Here is a 25780-nt window from a genome sequence, read left to right as displayed (position 1 = left end):
GTACAGTAAGAGAAGGTGGTATCTGACCCGATACCCGATACTGGTATCGGCATTGGTGCTTCCCTATTGCATCTAGATTCTGCACATCGGTGATGATAAGAAAACTCCAGAGAGAAGGTCAGACCTTTTCCACTTGACATCTTTCTGTATCACGGTGTATGTCATGGTTTTGCAGCAATCTTAAATTGCTGGCTGGACCACAGTGGAACCATGCTCGATCCATAACAGGTACATGCACAGCCCCTGCTCTTACGTGTATCCTCTGTGATGACACAGTGATCGCAATGCTGCCTTGTTAACGCTCCTAAGCACCATGTGTACAAGCTGCCTGCAGTATTGTATATATCCATCAGGTGGAGCAGTGTTTGTTGTAGTTTACTACAGAGGCTGACTGATAATTTGATCCTTCTGTTAATGTCCAGAACTGCTGGTGGATGAATATAGTAGAACTGCCGGACCAAGCTGATGCGCTTGGATGGCAGTAACTGCCTACACATTAATCAATGTCCATCTCCGTCACAGTCAGTGGCACCTGCAGGATTATATTTTATAGTACACACAAGAAAGCCACCTATGGCAGTGTATTGCTGCCTCCATGAGAAAAAGTATTTGCTAACCTCATTATAATATGATTGTTTCATGTTAACACAAGATATATACGCTCTGGTTTGTGTGTTCTTGAGAACAAAGCACCATCTAATGGTGGCACCATGCAAATCAAGGACTTGGCCTTTAATGGGCGTGTTCATGGTAGAATCGAGACCCGGCTTATCAGGCAACAGGAAAGTGGGGGCTCCCGGAAGACTGATGGGAACTACATGCCAGCTGCACGGCAGCTGAAAGCCATTCGGCTGGGAAGCGCAGTTCTGAGTGGTTGCATCTGTAGGACACTGTAATCACTTCATTGTGATTTCTGGAGGTATGGCGACTCTGGTGCAAACACTATTGTCAGTCTGTTAGATTTTTTTAAAAGCAGCACATTTTTACTATATGATCTAGGCTACACCACCAGTTTTGTGAAAAAGAAACTGGTAACACTTTACTGCCAAGTAAATGGTGCAACATTATTGCACACTATAGAGATAAGCAAATAAAACTGTACATTAATCAACCCTTAAAATGTCCTTAAGCTGTACAAAATTACATCATAGGTCATAGATTAAATGTTTCTATACTAAAGGGAACTTGAAGTATTACTATGAAACTAAAGTAAAATGTGAACATTATGAACCCAACTATTCAATGAAATATTTGTAGATCTACTAGAGCTTTGAGTGCCTTTGCGCATACATGCAGTTTTTATTTTCTATTTTCTATCAGTACAGTGCTCTGTTCTCGTTGCTGCAGTGCCTGCCATTAATACCCGTCAGCCAGCCTTGCACCCACATCATATTTCTGCTGTTCTGCTGCAATATGGAGTGCCTGTTCAGCCAGCACTCAAGAAGCACTGCATAATCAACTACAAAACAGGAAACATCAGTTGTGCACTAGTAGCCTTGTGAGCACAGCAACGATGACTGAAGCTAAATTTACTCTGGTTTATCTTGTACTGTTCATACAGAATATGATGTTTGATATGAATGCTTGATATGCTGGTAAAGAAAACACTAACATGTTGATAAAATTTTACAGTAGAGACATACAGCATGTACAGAATGTTTATGATTGAGACTTAATTGCAGGATTCAATCTTTAGTTCAAAAATGTTGAGATCATGCATAAATGATCTCTGCAAAGTAGTTAAATGATTGTAAAATATAAACATCTATGTACTGCATTTGCTGCAGATGTTAAAATAAGCATCAATTATGTCAAAATTAAAAGAGCAACTGAAGCAACATTTTGTGGAACTCAGTTATATATTATGCCAGACTGCATTATTGTACAATGTCCAGAATTTGTGAAATCAGAGTCATCAAGTATCATCTTAAAGGAATGATAAAAAAAATAAAAGTATGGTCAGGACCAAAAAGTTTCACAAAAGAATTTCACTAAAAAAACAAATCTATATTATGAATGATCTAAGGTATGTAGTACAAATAAGACTGTTCCCTATAAAACGCATGACTCAATCCAACAAGTGCACTAAAACAAGGTATGGTTAAGTGACGAAACCCGGACCTGTTCAGGCCTGCCGCTTTCTTGGTGTCAGCTGGGATCAGCTCCAGTCCCTCATTGCGACTCTCTAAACAGTATAGCTAATGTATGGATGGATGGATGGATGGTTGACAGAACCCTCTAGTGGCTGTAGTGACTATGGCAGGAACAACCATATAACCAGCTAACTACAAGAAGTTCTCATATGAAGTTCTTAACTGGCTCTAAATGCATTGACATGACCTAAATAATTTTTTCTTACAAGATCAGATTAGATGCTTCATACCACAAAAAAATCCATAAAAACTCTTGCAATTTATGAAAATAAATTGCCCTTAAAAACCTTTCATTCCTGTGTTGTTACTGGATCTAGGGCTCCAGTGGGACATGTTAATTGAGAAATAGAGTATAAGGCCACCTTTAATGAAACAGGGCTTAATATTTTTTTAGTAAGTTCTGTTCTCTATGCAGGAGTACACTACATAGTAAAGACTTCATATTTAATTGAGATTACAGTTCCACCATGAAGTAGACTGCTGCCCTAGGGAGCTCAAAACAAAATTACAAAAAGACTCACCATGCTTAAAAAAGTTTATTGGAATCTATTTCATGAACGAGGGACCCAACGAATCTATCATATTACCATTGATTTTCCTAAGGGCTCTGTATAAAGTTTTCTTGAAATTGAGAATGCACTGCATTTCACTCTGCGTTATTAAGATTCAATTCAATTCAATTGTTTTATTTGCATAGCATCAAACTCTTGCAGCCCCCGAGAAGAGATCATTAGAGTCAATATTCAATTTAAGGCCTGCTGCTTCTGATGTGGAGCTGTGCTTCATAAAAATGTCAAAAAGATTTAGCTGCAACATACTGTACAGTGGAGGGATGGCTTACTTTTGCTATTGATTTGAAGATATAGCAGAGCGAATGTCTAAAAGAACAGTTTTGACGAGAATGAAATGGAGTAGCTCCGGAACTGAATAAATGGCGTCAAGCAAAATGTATCAAAAGGTTATAAGGTTATTATAAATATTACACAAAAATATAACCACTTAACAAGAAATACTAACATAGAAATTCTATGAGAAAATAATGGATGAGTTGGAGATAAAGAACCCAAAACGGAGCAGGTCCTTCAAAAATGCAATGTTGATTGTCAGCCCTTTAAAACTACACAGAGAAAAAATATTTGTTTAGCATGACTTTGGATTTACTTCCATAACCATAACAAATTACTGTTGAAAAATAAATTTGTTTTATGATGTTACATCACTATGGTTATAGTTTTGTTAGGCACAAACACAACTTGGTCAAGGTTAGGGATCATGGTTTGGGTTAAAATAAGTTGTTTGATCATGTTACCGAAACATTGTGGTTTGATGATAAAATTAGTTTGTTTGGGTGTTGTGGTATTGATGCATGCCCTGTGCAAATAAAAAATACTACAGCCTTAAATTTGTGATATTTTGAAATGCACTTCAATTGCAGTTTTGATCAGTGCTTTAAACAAACTTAGCGTCAAAGTCAAAGTACAAGGCCAGAGGAAGCCGACAGTTTTAGTTAAATATGGACAAATGAAACATTTTGAATTAAACCATTTTGTGTTACCATTCTGTGCTGTTATCAGCACAGCACAAATTTTAAAGAGGTAAAAGCCACAGATCTCTGCTCAACCCACTCAATCTTAAAATATAATAAATAAATCAATAAATCCACATTTCTATCAAATTCAGCAGCTTTAGGTCTAGTTATTTACTCCTCTGTTGTATTTAGTGAAGCCCAATCTCCACAGACAGCTGTTTAAAATCTCTCAAATCCTGCTTATTTCCTGTTTATACTGGCAAATGGACAAATTGTTTCTCATCAACTGGACAAATTCTGATATCTCACGATCAGCAGCATTGTGCTTTGTCAAGACATGGCTAAATGACTCAACTCCAGATGGAGCTCTTATGCTCCTGGGAGTCCAGATCTACAGAGCAAACTGGTAAGTCGAGTGGTGGTGGAATCTGCTTCTACATACATGAAGGTTGGTGCAGAGATGTCAGTGTTAAATCTTTTAACTTGAACTTAGAAGCACTATTATTTAACCGTAGATCTTTTTTTTCTACAGAGGCAAATTTCCTTGTTAAGTTTGGTTGGTGTTTATATGCCAAACCCGGCCTCGACTAACAATGCATTGCAGCACCTAGCCTACCAGATAACAACATGAAACAAATTATTTCTTCCCAACTGAAACAGTATCATTTCAAGTAAGAATGGTTTGGGATGGGCCAAAGGATTCTGTTGAACTCTTAGTGCCATTTGTTATATATTATAATTGCTCCAGTGTCAGTGAGTCACTGATATCTGATCTGATATCCCTTAAATTGTTGAAACTGAATAAGCCTGAGAACTAACCCGCTCCCAAGCAGTCACCATATAGGTAAGTGACATTTTTACTCTCCTGCCAATGACCTTAGGAAACAACCTAAGGTCAGCATTATAAAGTTGGTCAAACACTCCCATATAGTGTTGTTTATTACTCCATCAGTGTGTGGTTATTTGCAAAATTCATGGACTTGTTAACATTCACCAGCTCACCATCACGGTAACTGTGCCAACTCTTTGATATTGTAAAGATGCCTACAACCCTCTCTTTTTTAAATTTTCCTTCTCTGAGTAAAATCCTACTTAGCCACCACTTCTCAGTAAGTGTGTGTGTATTTCTATATGCGTAAATACTTCAGTGTGCAAGAGAGGAGGAGGGAGAACGAGAGCCTAATAACTAAATCTACTCTATGCAGCAGGCTAAGGTATGCCAATGCACAATGTACACTCAGCTAAAGTGTCCTTCTAAATAGCTGTTAGTAGCTCATAATTAATAAACATTTGAAAGTGATGTGTAAATATTCTCATATTTGCTCTAAAACAATATTTATGCAGTTTCTAGATATTATTCATTTTATTAATAATTCAATTGTTGATTGAAATGATTGATGGTTAGAGCCATTGGTGTGAGTTGGTGTGATGGCTGCCTCAGTTCTGTACCGGACACAAATTCCTTGTGTGTGTGTGTGTGTGTGTGTGTGTGTGTAACATGCTTGGCCAAATAAAGGTGATTATCCTTATCCTTAAAAATTAACCCCCACACAACTTCAGTCTGAACAACCTCCTCCATGTCCTTTCATTGCTGATTTGAATTGTAGTAATAGGTCCTGTTTTAGTTTTTATATGTGTTTCTAGTATTGTTACTATAAGTCAAACCGGGCTGAGGACATCCTGTATCATGAAACAAGTTCAACTAATTCTGGCTCTCTTGGTCTTATCTGGCTCATCGTATCTAGCTTGGGCTATCCATCCACCCAGACTTCCTCTCTTCATGGACTCTGCTGCTCTCAACTTAGCTTGCAGACACTGACACTAATAGAATCTACAGTAATGAACTATCAAACTGAACCATGGACATTCTGCAGAGATGAAGTGTTGTAGTAGATTTTGTCTCTGCTCTGTGACACTCATTAACCCTGTCCTCACTCATGTTTCCTTGTGCTGTGTGTGCTTCTCACTGGAGAGCTGTGTTGCAACTGCAGGAGCCGTTGAAGCTCAAGTAAAAACCAGAGTGTAATTAATAAAGCTACTTTATCATTCTGTGAGTGTCAGTTAAGTAAATAGTTGATAGTTTCTGCACTAAGAATTAGCACTGAATAAAAGTGAACTGGTTATCTGGACCTCTGTTCTATGTCCACAACTGCTGGTGGAGCGAATATGGTAAGGGCTGCTGGACCCCTTGAGCTGACGTTGGCTGGCAGCAGCTGGCCTAAATATTGAGTGTCCATGTCTCTCTGATGAATAACAACCATTTCATTATGCTTACATGGTCAGACCTTATAATCCTTTTGACAAGTTGTGCCACTAGCAGTTGTACTGTCTACATTTTTTCCATTGCTAAATCAAGGTTGCCAACTCTCACACTTTTGGAAAGAGAGTCGCTCTCGGACCGTCACTCTTTCATGGGCTCCCAGTATATTTTGCACTAAATACTAAGTGGACTTTTTTCCACATTTCAGCACCAGTCTTAGTCAAATAGACACACATTTTATGGCTTTAGAAGACAGAGGCACACCCAAAATAGTTTTACAAAAAAGAAATGTCAACAACATACGGGCTATAGAAATGTTGCATTTAAGAGAATGATGCACAAAGTATATACAGTTTCCCTAACTCAACAAATCAAACATGTGCTTAAAATAAATAAATAAATAGATGCTCTGGAGCTCCCTGATGGTGGCCCTGGTCTCAATCTTATTCTCTGCCAGTGGTTTGGTGGACACACTCTGTATTTATTGTTGGTTCATAATTTTCATCTACATACTGTCCTGCTGTCTTACTATGCTTTGTCCAATATAATATTTTGCAATAAGAAAGTGTTGTTTTTTTTTTAAATGCCCGCAAGACTAAATAACCAAATGGAAAAAATTAAACAACAACAAGAAATTCAGAGTCCAATCTGAGAGGGTAATCTATTTACTTCTCATTTCCCCATTATCCTGAAGGAAATACTTGTTCATATCTACATGGCTATGGACAATTAAAACAAAATGAAATCAGCTGGTAGCTGTGTGTAGAGGGGATTGCAATAAGATGCCATGGCATGAATAATAACACTAGGGCTAGAAGTTTATTTTTAGACTCAAGATGTGCCCACAGTTTAATGAGTTATGCTGCATGGCGGCGCAGGCTACACTTAATGCTGCTGTAACTGCTGAAAGTGTTTGGTGTTTGGGAAAAGATTAAAAATAAATCACTTTTTGCTTAACCTGGGAATATAATACAAAACTAGACTCAAACTCCTATGAGGCTAGAAGACAGCAAGGGGGTGAGATCTTGGACACATTAGGTATGGATGTAAGCTAGCTCTACTCAATCTACAAGATTTATAGAGGCGCCTGGTTCGCTGCTATTCTCAAGTCTCCTGTAAAGCCAGTAATGAGATCAAAACATGCTCATCATACAGATGCTTCAGACATACCAGTTTAACCACCAAGGGTCTGAACCTTACCTCATTCCTCCCCTGTCCTGCAAAACTGTCACAAGGCATCACCCTAAGTGGACTTTTCACCTCAGTCTGAAATTATCTTAATTTATCTTCGAAGCATTTACTTACTCAGTCTCTGTGTTTATTAGGCCGGCTGTGCATACTACGTTTACTGAGCCCAGGTGGTTTAGGGACCATATAGAGGACCTGCCTGCTTATCATCTCTACCTGCACTGCTCCTCGGCCCCAGAGCAGCTTTGCTCTTACCTGAATCATCCCAATAAATCTTCTGAAAACTTCTTATTACCTGTGTCTTGCATTTGGGTCCTTCAAGAGCTGGTTAACTCACCATTTTTATTACATTATTAGCTTTTATTACATTATGTGCAGTTACTACATTATGAGTCTCTGCAACTTGTGTGCACATAGAAAAGCATTTATGTTAATAAAGTCACTCTCTCACATGTCTTGCCTGCTGCTGCTGTTTAACATGTTGCCAGACAGGCAATTGTCTCGCCACATTTCACTGTTAGACAATAGGATGATAAACTCAGTGCACCACTATAGTGAAAGACACACTCTGAAAACTCACTTATGGAGCCTGCTGCTGTTGTTAAAATTAAACCATCTATTTGAGAAAGCCGTTAAGGATCAGTACTGTACCCGGTGTGCGATTTACACTCTGCAGGTTGGGTTGCCTTTTGGCTGGCCAGTGTGCAGGTGGGGAGCGTTAGGTTTTGCATGCTTCAGTAAAACCGCAACCAGCTGGCAGACAGCCATTGTTCATGTTTTTCACCTGTTCATGGCCAAAAAACATTTATGTTAACAAGGTTAATAATAGTACATCAGATGATTATGGAGTTATATAATGCTGTGCCACAATCAATTACACACAGCCCTTCCAGAGAGTGTGGTTAATAATGTCAAACCATAAGACAGAGACTAACTAAAATAGGATATCCAAGACCCAGTCTAACCCTGCCTTCATCAGAATCAGTTTTATTGGTCAGATGTGTTGGGCACGCAAGGAATTTGACTCTGGTACAATGGATTTCTGTGTATGTACAATGTTTTTCTGTAAGGAAATTAGTAGACAAGTAAATAAGAAGTAAATAAAAATAAAAATAAAGTGCCTATAAAAATATCTATGCACACAAATTACATGCAGTTTTTCAGATAGATATACTGGACTGAGAGTTGTCTTTTTGTTATAAAATCATGGGTTAAGTGTACAGAGTGGGGGAAGAAACTGCCCTTGTGTCTGGTTGTTTTGGCGTACAATGACCTGTAGCGCCGTTCAGAGGGGAGGAGTTCAAAGTGTTTTGTGTCCAGAATGTGGGGGGTACAGGTCCTACATAGATGGCAGGCTGGTTTTATAGATGGGTTCCTCTGAGGTGCAGTTGTTTGCATAGAAGGAAAACAGCAGCAGGGAGAGCACACATACCTGGGGTCCACCTATCCTGAAGTCCAGGTGCTGGATATCATTTTCCCCAGCCTCACCTGCTGCCTCCTGTTTGTCAGAAAGCTGGTGATCCACTGACAGCTGGGAGCAGACACAATGAGCTGGGTCACTTTAGAGTAGATGATGTCCAGGATGATGGTGTTGAACGCCAAGCTGGAGTCCACAAAGAGGGCCCGTGCGTACGTCCCTGGGGAGTCGAGGTGTTGCAGGATGTAATGTGGTGCCATGGTGACTGCATCATCCAGTGACCTGTTTACCCGATAGGCAAACTGCAGGGGGTCTACAATGTCCTTCAGATGGGGCAACAGCAGTCTCTCAAAGGACTTCATAACTGCAGATGTCAGGGAGACAGGTCTTCTGCCTATAGGCTGTGATGAGATGCACCATAAGTGATCAGAGAGACCGAGGGCTGCATGGGGGACAGAGCGATAGGTGTCTTTTATTACCATGTAGCAGTGGTTCAATGTGTTTTTGTCCCTGGTGGGACAGCTGAAGTGCTGTCTGTATTTGGGCAGTTCATGGATGAGATTTACTCTGTTAAAATCCCCTAGAACAATGGGTGGGGAGTCAGGATGTTTCAGTTCCATGCTTTTGTGGTGACAGTAGTGCAGTGGGTAGAGCAGTCACCTCCCAACTGGAAGGTTAGCAGTTTGAATCTCGGTGCCTGCAGTCCACATGTCAAAGTGTCCTTGGGCAAGACACTGAACCCCCAAGTTTCCCGTGATGGCAGCATGTATACATGCAGCGGCCCGGGGCCCTTGGCTCTAAACAAAATTTCGTTGGACGTATGACAATAAAGAAGATTACTCTTCTTCTAGTTATCTGGTCGGCCAGGTGCTGTAGTGTGCTAGCGTGGGCCTGCAGTGTTATATACACTCCAACTAGAATGGATGATGAAAATTCTTTGGGAGAATAAAATGGGTGGCAGTTGATGAAAAGAGTCTCTACGTCCGTGTTGCCCGTTCTTTCTAACACTGTGACATCTTTACACCAACCTTCATGCAGAAGCACCCAATTTAGAAGCAGATTCCGCCTCCTCTCATTTTCCCGGATAACTGTTACACAAGCTGCTCTGTATACCCGGAACTCCACTATACAGTATGTATTGCGCTGACTGAGATGGAGTGACTAAGCTCTGTTTCTGTTAAGCATAGACCAACAGAACGTGAGAAGTCAGAGTTAGTCTGATTGATGAGAAGGAGTTCATACATTTTGTTGGCTAGAGAGCAGAAATTCACTAGATGGATAGACGGGAGTGGCACCCAGGTCCTTCTATGTTGTAACTTAACCAGGGCCCCCGCTCTCTTCCTTCGCTGGTGCTTTCTCAAAGTCCCATAGAGGGCTGCTGCCCCTCCCTGCAGAGTGTCCACACAGCTTTTTGCATTAGCAAAAATCTGAGAAAAGCTGTTTGGAGTGAGTTGTCTAATGTTTAGTAGCTAGTCTCTCGTGAAGGTAATCTGGGATGGGTTGCACAAGACTGAGAAATGTGGAAAAACAATAAAACTATGAGAGAGCGTACTACTAAGTTAGCCATACGTGGGGCCATGATGTTCCATGCAAAATAGCCTACATTTGCAAGATATGAGATGGCCACTTTGTCTCCTTGTTTGGGCCATTTGCCTCAAATTCCATTCAAAAATCTGCTGAACTGTATATAATTTATGAAACACTGTGTAATAGAAATTCTTACTTACTCATACCTTCTCATAAATTTGACATTACATTTGACATTGCATTGGAAAAGCATCAAAGTTAAAATAACTGCACATGTTTAGATCTGAGGCTACATTTTAAATTCTTTTGTTTAGTAAACATGTAGTGAATTTAATCACTGAATGCTTTTTATACAAGATTATGCATAGGCTATATGCAAACTTTTAAACTGCATTTCAGAAGGACCAGAAGCTAGTCCTCACAAGAAAAACACTCAATTTTAGGGTGGCAACATGGTTTAGGTGTTAGAGGTTAGGTTAAGTGTTAGGGTCAGGGCTAGGTGTTAGGCATATAGTGGTTATGGTTAAGGTTAGGATAAGTCTACAGGAAATGAATGTAAGGCAATGTAAAGTCCCCACAGTGAATGAAAACACAGCATGTGTGTGTGTGTGAGAGAGAGAGAGAAAGAGAGAGAGAGAGAGAGAGAGAGAGAGAGAGAGAGAGAGAGAGAGAGAGAGAGAGGACTGCAGCCCATCACTTTTCTAAATAGAGACTGCAACAGCGAAAAATACAGTGGATAAGCAAAGTAGTACAGTCCATATAAACCTGCAAGTTTTTGCCAGGGAAGCATAGGCTCTACCGCATGTTAGGTTCCAATAGTGGAAACACAGCTTAATTAACAAATGAGTCCCAGCTCTACAACAGCATTGCAGCAGCAAATTGTCAAGTGACGGGGTTGACAGTGAGGAGATAGTCCTGAACAGAGCTAACAAAGCACTAACCTTAGACAAAGCTTAAATTTCTCCCACATTAAATTCATATCAATTCAACACAAGGGTAAAATCAGGACAATGATAAGGTGCTACTGTTACCACAACAAACACATTAGCTCTAGATGCTAATGCATCAAGTAGGAAGAACGCCACATCTGAATCAAATTTGAGTACTTTGGCTGTTTTTAACGCTCTCATCTCAACAAACCAACCTGATGTTAACCCTGGTTTTTGTTCTTTCTTTGCCCCACTCTGTACAAAAAAATGTGACCTCTTTGGTCTGGCAGATATTATTTTGGACTTTAAGCAGAGGAAGTTGTTTGTAGCTTGCTGTTAAAAATGATGCTCTGAATGAACACTTCTTGGAATCTTTGCAAATAAAAGCAGAAAAGCTGTAGGCAATAGAGTGATGTGGGCTATTTTAGCTAAGAAACATCAAGTCCTGTCCCATTTTCACTGGAATTATCAGACAATGTGCAAAATCTTAGTTAATGAACCTTTAAGATTAGACTATTTCTAGAATTAGAATGTTTTCTCTGCTGACTCAGTCCAGCGGGTCCAATCAGTCATCATGCCAAGCACCATTTATAACAGTCACAACAGTCATTAAATGGGTGCCAACCTTTAGTCAATTACAGTTACACTTGATTATAGTTTTGTGTACTTGATAAAAGTTGACCATACAACATATAGTAAACATACAGTATATATGTAAATAGCATGGGCACTTATAAACACACAATACATGAAAATAAATCTCAGACAGGTATATGAAGGTAACAAGCACAATTGTTTGGAAGAATATGTAAACACATGGGTTTTTTTTTTACAAATATACATATATCTTGATTCAAGCAGGACTTACCCTCAGGTGCTCTTGTTGACAGCTCATTAGTTGGCCTGAAAGCTACAAGAGAAGAAACAATTAGCTGTTGACTCTGAAGTGACCACAAGCTTGAAAAGCCTTCCTCAGCAGGCATGACCACAGGTATTAAATATTCCACCACATTCCTAATCAAGACAGTAGAGGCTAAGGTCAAACAATGAAGATACTCTCAGATAATAAAAGGAAATATTTGTTTGTTTCACAAGTCTGTAAGAAGAAATAATGATAAATCACACTCAAAGCTTCATCTAACACAACATTTACACTTAGTAAATTTACATTTAGTAAAAATTTACATTTTTACATTTAGTAAAAAGTTAGTTATTTAAAATGTACTTTTATAACTGCTAGCCTGAGTTATTAGAAGAATATAAAAAGGGGTTTTTTTTGAGTGTGTGGGAGCAGGCAAAGAGGGGGGTTGTTCTGGGATGCTGGAACATACTGTTGAACTTTCTCAGTGTCGTGGGCACATCTCAACAAAACACCAGTTAGTGAGAGGGTGCCCACCTGATGACCCTGTAGATTGCCTTCAGTCCTATACCCGCACAGAACTTGTATTGTGTTGGTGATAATAGTTATTGACCCACTGGGGCTTTTAATAGTGTATTCTTCCTTACACAGGTTAATAAATTGGAGGATGTAGCTGAAAAGTTTAACAGGTTCTTTGTGAACGTTGGTCCTAGTTTAGCAGGAGGCATTTGTACAGATGATACATCCGTCACTATAAATAATAATACAATCGAAAGGAACATGAGTTCAATGTTTTTGAAGCCCATAGCTGAAAAGGAAATTATAGAGATAGTGAACAAATGTGGTAACAAAACATCTAGTGATAGTGATGGTATCACAATGACAACTGTCAAGTGGGTAATTGAGGGGATATGTAAACCATTAACCCATATTTTTAACATGTCGTTTCGACTTGGGCAGTTCCCCAATAATATGAAAATAGCTAAGGTTATTCCTCTGTATAAATCTGGTGATAAGCACAACCTCACAAATTATAGACCGATTTCTCTGTTGTCACAATTTTCAAAAATTCTGGAAAAACTCTTTAATAACAGATTAGACACATTTATTGATAAACATAAAATCTTATCTGATTGTCAATATGGTTGTAGGTCGAAAAGATCAACATCCTTGGCCATTACTGACCTGATGGAGGACATTACAAGTGCTATGGATGAGAAAAAATATACGATGGGGATATTTATTGACCTAAAAAAAGCTTTTGATACAGTTAATCATGAACTATTAATGGATAAGTTGGAGAAATATGGGATCAGAGGAATGGTTGGGAAATGGATCAGAAGTTATTTGACACAGAGGCGTCAATTTGTGAGGTTGGGTGAATATCAATCAAGTGAGCTGAACATTGTGTGTGGAGTGCCTCAGGGTTCTGTGTTGGGACCTAAACTATTTATATTATACATCAATGATATAGGTAAGGTTTCTGAAACTGTTAAAATGGTTTTGTTTGCTGATGATACTACCATCTGGGCATCAGATGAAAACTTACAGCAACTCTCTGTAAGGGTTTCAGAGGAATTTGGGAAGATAAAGAAATGGTGTGATAATAATTTACTATCTTTGAATTTAGAGAAAACTAAATATATGGTATTTGGGAACCGTAGACCACATAATGAACTTCAATTGAGAATTGGGGGTGCCAACATTGAACGAGTATATGAAATTAAATTTCTGGGGGTAATGGTTGATGACAGATTATCCTGGAAATCTCATATTAGACATGTTCAGCATAAAATAGCTAAAAATATATCGATATTGGCAAGGGTTAGACATATGCTGGACGTCAAAGCATTGCGGATTTTGTATTGTTCATTGATTTTGCCATATTTGGAGTATGGTGTTGAAAACTGGGGAAATACATACAGGAGTTCACTTCAACCATTGTACATATTACAGAAGAGAGCGATAAGAGTTGTGCACAAGATGGGGTATAGGGATCACACAAATGTAGCTTTCATACAGTCTAAATTGTTAAAATTCTTTGATTTAGTGGGATATAAGACTGCTGTGTTTATGTATAAGGCCAGGAACAATTTATTACCTGGTGGAATCCAAAAGCTATTTGGTGAAAGGGAAGGGGGGTATAACTTAAGGGGACATTTAAATTTAAAAGTTCATGCTATACGAACAACCAAAAAAAGATTTTGTATTTCTATAAGTGGGGTCAAACTATGGAATAACTTAACTGTGGACATGAAAAATAGTACCAGAATTAAGGAGTTTAAATATAAATATAAATGTATGTGTTATACAAGATATATGCACGAATAAGTAACAATCTGCTTTATCTATGTAGTGATATTGCTTGCAGCCAATGTTGCATAAATTTTGTATAATATGATGTCATGGGGTAGGACTGGATAAGTTTGACTTCTTCCTACTCCATTCAAACATGTAATAGGTGTAAGCAAACTGATTTTTAATTAGCATTGGTTGGATATGTGTAATCATGTGTGTTATTGTCATTTGTTCATTATACTGTTCTGTTCTGCATGTTTGAAAGAATAAATCAATCAATCAATCAATCAATCAATCAATCAATCAATCAATCAATCAATCAATCAATCAATCAATCAATCAATCAATCAATCAATCAATCAATCAATCAATCCTTTGTTTGACAGTCTTGTTAGAACAGTGTCAGTGTTTAGACAATTGAGGGGACTCAGCTCTCAGAAGTGACTGCCATTCCAAGCCAGTTGGGCCAGCCACTGCCTAACCCAAACAAATACAATGCAGATGCTGTGTCAAGCCACATATCTGCTCTTTGCTTGGGTGAGGATGGGGTTCAGGGATGCTTTGTGTTAAGGGTAGGTTAGGTCTGGAAAATGGTGTTGTTTATTGTGGGGATCTGAAGATTTATGACAGCATAGACTGACACCACCCCCTTTGTGGCCAAATAACAGGTAACCATCATTTAACTCATATACTGAACTAACAAAGGAATGCTCTCTCATTCTTTGGCACATTTAATTGTGTATTGTTGACTTTTGGTTGCCTAACATTATTAAAAGGAGCCAGGAACTATTCTCTGTGCCTCGAGTCATGCCTTTGAGTCTTACCTGGTGTGCTCTGTTTCTAATTTCATTCCACAGTCTCAAGATTCATTTATTATTCTCAGGCTCTTATTCAACACAAAACTATTATTAGCACTAACCTGCACAACAACCAAATGATAGTAGAGTCTCACAAATCTTGGCAAGCAGCAGTAATAAGGCTAATAAGCTCTTAGTGCACAAAATCTTCTGCTAAAGTCCCAAAGCTCCCAGGTGTTATCTACAGTGTTTTTCAGCATGTATTTAGCAGTGTGTCATGTATAGAAAGTGTTGTGGACAGCAAATATGTATGGGAGCTGCTATCACCAGTGTATGAATCAAGTTGAATATGGGTTTGCAATAAAACTGCATTATCTCAGAAGTGAGTGAACCAGCACTTGTACAACTACAGCAAGCACCAAGGGGAAAACATGTCAGTCGCCACATGTGCTGTGCAAAGTAAGCTACAGTACACTTGCACATAGCCACAGTACTCAAGTGATTTTTGTACCACTGTTTAAGATTAGCTTGGTAATATACACAACCTTGGTAGATAGGAGAAAATGAGAGCTTTTGTCAATAGAGGAGCCAGAGAAACTATAAAAGAGGGAGAAAAGAAAGGCCCTGTGCAACAATGTATGGGTAAAGATAAACCCCAGTGAGTTTGCTGATCAAAGCTAAATGAGGGTAACAGGAGGCAGGACAGAGAGAGCAGTGAAATGAGGGCCTACAGGGGAAGCTGGATCTCACATTAATTAGCTACAGATTTAGCAGCTCATGGCTGGCTGCCACCAGCCAGATGTCAGACCATCACTACTTCAGTACCAAATTATTTAGAGCTACATTTTGGGGAATGACTCTTTTTTGAACGTTAGCGAGGGCTACGGTGTTCCCTGAGTGGGGTTTTATGGCTGATCAGAATTACAAAACAAATTGTCAGGCTTCAGCATCTGGTTTGATTCAGACATATGCAATTTAGGTAATTGCCTTCTTAAGCTAGCCTTACATTAGGAGACTATGATAAGACTCAAAAAACTCTTAGACTAAAGTCTGGCACCCTCTCATTCTGTGTCATTAGTCACAGAGTTTTTAGTCACAAACGATTATTTTCAAAAACAGGGGATCATACAGGGTCACTATTTGCAAGAGTACAACCAGATTTCTCTTGAGACTACCACCCATATATTTCTGCGTTTGGCTACAGCTACACTTGTGTACATAATGTTTTACTTGGAAAAAAAATGTCCAAAAATAAAAAGAGAAGACAGGCAGAATGTGGACGCAGCCCCGGTTGACCGAAAGGGGGCAGTGAGGTCTGTCCACCTTTTGTTTCTCTACTCTGTCACAGTACAAATTGGATGACAATCTCAAACTCATGCTCACTCCACAACTCCACCAGCTTTTCCCCCTTTGTAACGGTCCAACAAAACCATGCCTTCTGAGGCACGGAGTCACCAGAGTCTCCATCATATTTACACTAAATGCATTATGTATTTACCATGGTTTCTGTGCCCTCTATGCAGCTTCTTGTTTGATGCTGGAGAGAACTCACCTATTGGATGTTTACGATGTTACAAATCACTTTCTGCATGAGCCTAGACTAAAAACGTAAGATAATACTGAACATCTGATTTTTCTGGAGCAACAAAATGAGAAAGAGAGGGACTTCAAACAGGTCGGATCACCAACTTACACTAAATGATTGAGATGATGCAAGCACAACATGACTTTAATAAGACTCTCATGAATTTATTCCAAAGCTGGAAATTCGCCGGCAACACAAAATCACTTGAAAAGTCATTAGGTTAATTAATAACATCTTCCTCAAGTCCCCTCTCCTTGTATGTTTTCCTTGCATCTTATGTGGGTGGGACTAAGATGCAAGGAAAGGATACAAGTGAGGAAAACAACAACTTAAACACCCAAAGTAATTATTTAGCAATGTCCTTAACTTTGTATTTTGATTTCTAAACAAGTCATTACAGTATGCTCCCTAATTATGCACAAATTATAGTTGATTAGAGGAGTTCATTTACAGAAAAAATAAATTTTTTAAACCAAATAACAACTGTTCAGGGCAAATTGATCAGGTGTACCTTGCTTGGCATGTTAATCCTCTAACTAATGTGCTAATTTAAGCAAGTAATAATGGTAAATAGGCCACTAACATAAAAATGTGATGATGCACACTTGCTGGTAATTTGCATCAGGTTTAGTAAATATCCCCCTAAGTAGCAGAGGTGAGAGTAAGTCACATACGCAAGTCTTAAGTCTTAACCTTCAAGTTTCAAGGGTGTCTCAGGTTACTGTGGTGAGAATCAGGCTAGTTAAATCCATAGTATAAATCCAGCAAGTCACAAGTCAAGTCATACAAAATTCTAATGATCTACCCCAGTTAAATCACAAAAAAGTGTTGCAGCTTGCTTATACCTTATAAACCATACTGATAGATGACACTTTGTGGCAATAAATAACAAGTCTCCTATATGAACAACAATGGTGAGCAAGGATAGTCTGAAATTATAATATAGCCCTATAGCTCTTGTCAGGGTCCAGACAGTAAGGCAGAGGACACAGCTTTTAAAGTTAAAAAAAAAGATGGGCTTTTTATAGACTCAAACATAAGAAAAAAAAACCTAAACAAACAACATCAATATCAAAAAAACTGGGCCCTAAAAGAAGTCAACAAAAGATATGGAAACTCAAAATACTGCAAACTGACCTGCACAGAACTTGAAGCAAAAACCAACTCACCTGACAAATGACACACAGGGGAACATACATGTATGCACTGGCTGGCCAAACCAATAACACACACAGGGAATGAACAGTGAAGTACAGTACTATCAAAATAATCTACCAATAAACACTGAACAGACAGTCTGCTGACAGCAAACTATTTTTCTTTAAAAGTAAAAAAATAACATAACTTGACAAATAAGGTTTAACATAAACTACAAACAAATAAACTATACATTTGTCCCAAACTCCCCCCTTCCTTGTATTGGGCACTTGATACAGTCCAGGCCTAATGGGAGGTATTTAAGCCTGCTGCTTCTTCAGTCCAGTCTTTTTGTTGGAACCACCCTCATCCATGGACCAGGAACACAGTAACTCAAAAGAAAGATTTGCACACATTAACAATACAAATTTAACCCATGTGAATGCTTCATCGATTAATTGTGCATGTCCAATGTCAAATCAAATGCCTAACATCTACCTACAACCTAAATCCACACACATGAACAAAGAAAACAAAAGAACATTACTTAGCTAACTCTACTGCTGGAGGTGGTTTAGGTCCTCATATGGTGAAGGCCAGGGCTGAGGCATTCACAGCTCTAAAAGCTGAAAACATAAGTACAACACAAAAAATTATGACACAGTTTTACAACTCCTGCCAGGGCAAGAAATTAATATTTTTATGAGAGAAATAAATAGTGTTAACAAGATCTGTATTTGTTCCTGCTCTCTTCTTTTTATTTGAACCTGGAAGCTACTTTATGATAGTCAGGGCTAATATGGGAATATCACATATTTAAGATAAATGGTCACAAACCTACAAACCTGCCCTATTTATTAACGGTGCATTCGTAGGCTATAAACTTGGCTACTAAATAAAAAAGACACCTTTCATGGCTATCAAGAACTTTTCTCAATATAATGGATAACCGATTCAAAGCCAAGTCTAACAGCTTAAACTTACTGTTACCTTTCTAGCTAATGTTAGCTGAAAAGACATTCATGTAGTGTTGCTTACCTTTTTAGTGAGTTTTGTAGTGATGAATGAAGTTGGATCAGTATCAACAGATTTAAAAGCACATCATCATGACTGCTTTATATTTATATTGAGCAAAACAACATTTAGAAAGCTACTACTAATACAAGAAATCCCAAATATGTTTCATAGTAAACACCTTTAAATTTAAAGGCAGTGTAAGGGGTTCATTTAGAAACAGCCACAGAAGGTTTTGAAGTTAGCTAACTCAAATTCAAACCTGAACCAGGGATGTTGCGTCACACGAGAAAATAGTCATGGGTGAAATACATCATCATTAAGCCTACATATCTGACAGAGCATGACACTGGACTGCAAAATCACAAAATGAGAACAGATGAGTAGGAAAATAGCCCTCTGCTACTAGAACATTTTAACCCAGGGGTTCTCAACATATTTTTTAAATAAAATATTGTAGGGAAGGAAGAATGTTATGCAGGTAATTAATGACTGTATGCTGCATGCCACTCCAAAACCTGCTGGGAAGGACAGTTGGGAGGCAGAGATGGTAACAGAGGAGGTGGAAAGCAAGAATGAGTGAGAAGATGCTGAATAAGCAAAACTACTTGCAGCCCCCAGTGGGAGATTGTACCTGAACCATAGCAGTTGGCTTATACCAGACTGTTAGAGAGGTTGAAACATGGAAAGAGAGAAAGGGAGTGTTTATAAATAGAAATATGAGGACAAACAATACCTGCTAAAGCCCTGATCATGGCCCTAAAAAGCTGCAGTGTCACAAGGATTGCATCTAACATATAAACTAGCAGTTATTCTATTCTTACAATGTGTCACACCTTGTGATGACACCAGTCGTTCGTTCTTCATTCATTCATAACAGTAGCTGCCACTTCTCTCTCATGCATGTTATGGGGGTAAAGTTTATGGTGACAGATGCCTCATGCCTCTATTACTATATAACCTTTATATTATGTGAACCACCATATCACACATCTTGTGTAACCCATAGGTTACTGAATGTGATAGTACTGTAGGAGTACAGCTATGCCTGCTAAATAGACCTAGCTAGCTGGCACATTAGTGGGTGAGGTCCAAAAATCGGAAAGAAAATATGTAATTGGCATTACTTTAATTGACTGACCACATATTCAAAAGCTAGATGATTAATTTCTCACCTGAAAGACTATCAAAACTTAATAAAATGAAAATTATAACAGCATTGAGCCTGCCCTGCCACCACTGTGGAAAAGGGGCTCAAGTTGACCAAATCCAGCTTTAACAACAGAATTAACCTGTTTGTCCAACTTTAAATTACAGTGTGTGAGATTTAGTGACATCTAGCAGTGAGGTTACAAATTGCAACATTCAGCATATCTCTCATACATTGTGTTCAACAGCCCTCACTGTAATTACCGCAACAGAAAGACAAATTGTACACTTGGAAAACAAATACGACTGACTTGACCAAACAAAAGCTAATGGTGGCTCACTCACTTCAATGAGTTACCCACCACTGGCCATGTTCTAACTAAAGCTGTCAAACCAAAAATTGCATTTAGGTTAACTTTACTTGTTAGGCTAAATTACCTATCCAGCAGCAAACAGGCAAATTAGGTGTTATTCTATTGCATCAAGGATTTCCATCTGGGAAAGGCCACACCAATGTTTATCCCTGTCTTGTGGCGTCACTTATCCCATTTCTTTATGTTATTGCTTCCTTGACAACACGGATTCTTCCTTTTGTTTGTGTTAAAGTATAACTGTGGTCCTTAATTTCTACAAATTATAGTTCTTAAACTCATGACAGTGCTTCCTCTTGTTTCTATTATTACTTCTTCTTTATCTTCCAAGCATCTACTTCAATGTGAAAATGCAAAATTCATGCTCTAGAGCCAGTTTGTCTGTTCTGGGCTACTGTAAAAAAAATAGTGGCTCAACATGGCGCGCACCATGATAGGGGACCTGCTCCTATGTAGATAAACAGGCTCATTCTAAGCTAAAAAAAAAAAAATGCAACGATTCTTATTTTATGGTGAAGATGTATTGTTAAAGTCTGGCCTTTCCTGACTGTCAGAGTTTGTAGCCTTATTGTGATAATGTCACTTATTTTATGTATTTATTTAATTTTATCCTGTTGTCTTTGAGTGTGGGTGTGAACAGCACTTTGGTTAATGACTGCTGTATGTGCTTTACTTATTATTATTATTATTGCTATTACTACATTTTAGATACAGTAAACACATTCACATTTTAAATTAATACATGTTGTAATCATATTCTACACACTGTAGCTGGGAAACTGAGAACTATCCATTCAGTTTCATAAACAAACCTGTGTTTCAGCCAGTTTGAGCATCAGGGTCTCAGTGAACCTGATGTGGGAGGACCTTGGCAAAAAGCATAAATCAAATATTACTGTAAATCAATGCTGAACACTTACTACTTATGAACATTCTCAGTGATTGCCACTGAATGTCACATTATCTCAAACCTAGGGATGACTATAATCTGCGGTCAAATTATCTGATCTTAAAGTCTATGTTGAGCAAACGTATCCCCATTTATTGCACTAAAGTGTTAGGTGTTTATGTAATGTGTTATTGTAACTAATTTCCTTTATCTTACGTTTATATTTCTTTTACCACTGTTGGAGTAAACAGAAATTACCTCAGCCTTACCCTGATGTCATGTCTTCCTTAACCTACATCCATTAGATTGGAAGTACAGGGCTGATTTTGCTGCAGTGAACTAGTTTAAACTTGCAACAACCAGCTCTAGCACTGTGGCAAAAGGCTGAAGCTTACAGTTTAGCATCCCAACAATGCAATTTTATTAATCTCTAAAAACTGCTCCACACACATTTCACATTGTGCTTTTTTTCTAACAGTCATGGCTACCTTCTGTTGAATGAATAGAGATGGAGAATTTCTGTGCATTATACTGAAGGCCTTGCCCTCATTAGCTCATGCATACAGCAGCTGTATCCTCCTTTTCTCTCAATTCCTCTGCCTTCCTTTCTTGACCAGAGGAAAGAAAAGGGGAGCATACTTTATAGTGACAGGCAGAGCAGCCAAATACCAGTAAAGAATACATAAGCTTGGCTATTATTGGATTATCTCACGCTGATATCATTACAGCCAAGCATTCACTCCAATCATTGATTGCATTTTTCAATTTACTTCACTATTAATGTGAGTGGCCCAACTGAGCAATCTTCTGAAGAGTCCATGGCTCGATAAGTCCCGCCCCTCAGGTGCTGTTTGTGTGTGTTCATGTGCGTGTGTGCCTTTGTATTACTTACATTATGGAGACCAACACCTGTTAACACACTCACATTGTGGGGACTCAGCCACCACTAAATTTTAGGTGGCAACATGGTTTAAGGTTAGGTGTTAGGTGTTAGGCAAGTAATGGTTATGGTTAAGGTTAGGATAAGTCTACAGGAAATGAGTGTAAGTCAATGTAAAGTCCCCACAAGGAATGAAAACACGTGTGTGTCTGTGTGTGTGCAACAATGTGGGTTTTATAGAATATAGCAGCTTCTTATTCTCTCTTATACTTTAACAGAAAAACAGCGTGGGATGACTAATTTAGAAAAATGGGGCCTAAAGGAAAAGTGAACTGTAGCCTCTATATGAAGCAGCCAGAATCAAGTGGATTAAAGTTGCATGTGCTGGAACCCAGAGGCACTCACCACAAGACACCAGCCCCTTTCTCATCTTCCAGAGGGGTTCTGCCCTGGCCATTCACCTCCTGTTCATCCTCCAGATGGGTCCTGCCCACATAGTCACAGCTCCCAAGTGGACCTACCATGGAAGTTACTGCTCTCCTGAATGGCCTCTGCTTCCTGTTCAGTTTCATTACTGCCCCCCCAAGCAGTTTCTGAGTACATCCCAAGTATTTTATAAGCACATTTTCTTCACTTGTATCTTTTCCTTGCATTTTAATCCCACCTGTATAAGATAAGAGGGAAAAAAATGCCTTGAGAAACGTGTTATTAACAAAATGAGATGTCAATACTTGGTCCTCAGAGCCAGTGTAAAAGACTTGGAACATCCTCAGTCCTTGGTCAAACGGAATGACTTCTGGGGTGACCAAAGATAATAGAACAATCTCATAAAGGCACACCAAGCTCATGGTCGGCAGTAGGCTACTGTCAGGCCATCCTTAAGATGCTGTCAGGGCTCGTACTCTCAGTATGCCCTGCACCATTGGCACTAGTTGGTCCCTGTTGGCCAATTTGATATGTTGAATCAGTGCATGAGAAGAGAACATTTTAGGGAAAGCCCCTTCAGCCTGTCACTGTATTATCCATGGTTTCACCCATTTAGTCCAGTTTCTCCTTGTTTTTCACCTCCACAACCTCCTTTCTTCTTCCAGACCAAAAGAACAAGGACAGTAAAAGGCCTTGTCATTTGTAACTTCTTGTCAGACATATTCTCAAATAGAAGCAACTGTAAACAGCAGCTGTTTTAAACTAGAGGTGCTTTATTTGTAGCTTTTACTTCCTCAATGGCTTCTGCTTCCTGCCTGGTCCCATGGCCTGTCCTCCCTAGTTGTTCGATGTTGCCAACTTCCCGAGCGATTTCTGCCTCCTGTTTGGTCCAATGGCCACTCTCCTGAACACTCCAGTATTTCCAGTCTCCAGTCTCCATGCCATCTACCTATGGTTCCCTGCTCTTTGGTTACTCAGCTCCTCTGCTGTCTGCTGGGGCTCACCTAAGCCCTGAAGCCCACCTCAAGACCCCCTCCAGCCACCATGGAGGCCAGGTGGTGTCCACATTTGGGTTCTCTTTCTGTTTTTTCTTTTTGTGTTTTGTATAAACTGTGACACAGTAGACATATTATAAAGTGGGATTTCCACGTACAAAGTTTTGGCAGTGAGACAGGTGTTGTCTGTCAGCTAAGACATGTGTGGTAGATTAGCATATATTTTATGAAACACCTGCAATTTTGCTGCATATGGAAAGCACAAGGCTGTCCTGTAGTCTGGATATTAGATTTCTGATGCCAGCATCTATTCAGTTTCATATACCAGATACAGTACTAAATATATTTCAGTTGTGTTGCATATATTAGACAACTGCAGTGTAAACAGGCAAAATGTCTCTCACAACAAACTGTGCCAATACAGGATTTAATGTGCATCATCAATCAGCCACAATAAATCATGACAGGAGACTCACTCGACATGTTAGATTTATTTTTAACTAAATTATGAGCATACTAACATGATGCAGTTTTCATCTCAAGTCATCAGTCTGCATTCCTTTTAGCTGATATGAAGTCCCACAGTGAAGCCTGACAACAAATAAAATTCAGGGCTCTGACCAGATCAGTAGAGCTAATCGGTAACTCTGCATCCTCAACTAAATGGAAGGCTTCTTAATTGAGATAATTTTCCACCTACTGCTTTTGTTTTTTGTGCAGTTTGCAGGATAAAAACACCTTTTTGTGTTGCTCTGCTCATAAGCTTTGTTTTATACTACCCACAGGTGTTTGTTTGTATCTCATAGATGACATTGCATGGAAACCTAGGTATCTATAGCTCATCTGACAAGTTTGTCAGTATGGTGAACACAAATGAGAAACCAGAGCTAAATGATCCTCCCAAGTCAGTGAGATACAGTATGTTCTTATGGTATAGGCAACCTTTAAATTACAGAAACACTGGATAAATCACAAACTCAAATATGCTTCATGTATAACAGCTTCACATGAATGTGCCTATTACTGGGTTTAGGCCTCATTACTCCAAACTCTGCACCTTTACAACTACATTATATAAGCTACTCAGCATCCTACTTTGGCACTGAATAGACACATAGAGTACAGCAGGTCATTTTAAGATGTCTGAATAAACAAGACTGTTGTTTTTGTTAAAAGATGAAGCTCAGAATGTAACATCCTGGCACACTTCCTTTATCTTGGCTCATCAACAAATCTTGAAACAGAAAAACAAGGAAGTGTTTTGGATGTGAACATGAATCTCTTTTCCCACCCTCTCAATGAGCAAAGCTGTCAGATGCTACTCTTTTTATTTCCCTAATGCATTGAAGGGCACTGTTACAGAAATGCGCAATATCCTTGGCATTGTTCTGTGCCTCACATTGCACAGAAGCTGAACTCAAATCCAAAGACACTGTGTGCCTATAGGATAAGGTAAATCACCTTTATTTGGCCAAGTATGTTGCATACAAGGAATTTGTTCCCAGTATAGAACCGAGGCAGCCATCTGTGGCACCAACTCACACCAATGGCTCAAACCAACTTGGGGGTTCAGTGTCTTGCCCAAGGACACTTCGACATGTGGACTACAGGCACCATGATTTGAACCTCCAACCCTCTGGTTGGGAGAGGACTGCTCTACTCGCTGAACCACAATCGCCCCATTAGCACTAATTGTGTGGTGTAAAAATAATTTTGTAAGTATGTTTCATTGTGTCAGTAAGGAATAATTAATGTTTGAGTTTGAAGAGTGTGTGTGAAGAATAACATGCAGCAACATGTGACAACTGTATTGCTTCATTCAGTTGGTTAAATAATTTATGCTTTGTACCTTAGACTTGCGGTAGACAAGGTCCATTCTACTAATGTTAAGTGGTTGTCAGTACAAGTAACAAGGTGGTAGAGCCTGCTGAGATACTGTAGATACAGTATATAAATAGAAAATCCAGTCCAACAACTAAAGTATTCATTATTTGATTTTTCTTGCAGAAGTCCAGTTACAGTGCCTTGCGAAAGTATTCGGCCCCCTTGAACTTTGCGACCTTTTGCCACATTTCAGGCTTCAAACATAAAGATATAAAACTGTAATTTTTTGTGAAGAATCAACAACAAGTGGGACACAATCATGAAGTAGAACGAAATTTATTGGATATTTCAAACGTTTTTAACAAATAAAAAACTGAAAAACTGGGCGTGCAAAATTATTCAGCCCCTTTACTTTCAGTGCAGCAAACTCTCTCCAGAAGTTCAGTGAGGATCTCTGAATGATCCAATGTTGACCTAAATGACTAATGATGATAAATAGAATCCACCTGTGTGTAATCAAGTCTCCGTATAAATGCACCTGCACTGTGATAGTC

The 25780-nt window shown here is 38.9% G+C and overlaps 1 protein-coding gene across 2 annotated transcripts in view; it reads right to left on the bottom strand.

The window, feature by feature from the left end:
• rbfox1 (RNA binding fox-1 homolog 1) overlaps nucleotides 1-25780 on the bottom strand; it is a 315653-nt gene that overhangs the window by 165465 nt on the left and 124408 nt on the right. For both annotated transcript variants that reach the window (XM_020608189.1, XM_020608190.1), the window contains one exon: nucleotides 11871-11912. In XM_020608189.1, the coding sequence (XP_020463845.1) occupies nucleotides 11871-11897 (27 nt within the window). In that variant the 5' untranslated portion in view covers nucleotides 11898-11912. The remainder of the gene's footprint in view (nucleotides 1-11870; nucleotides 11913-25780) is intronic.

This window comes from Monopterus albus, unplaced genomic scaffold (assembly GCF_001952655.1).
Source record: "Monopterus albus unplaced genomic scaffold, M_albus_1.0 scaffold92.1, whole genome shotgun sequence".
In the NCBI taxonomy this organism is placed as follows: domain Eukaryota; kingdom Metazoa; phylum Chordata; class Actinopteri; order Synbranchiformes; family Synbranchidae; genus Monopterus; species Monopterus albus.
Note: the sequence above shows the minus strand (reverse complement) of the source record. Positions and strands in the feature narration are given on the sequence as shown.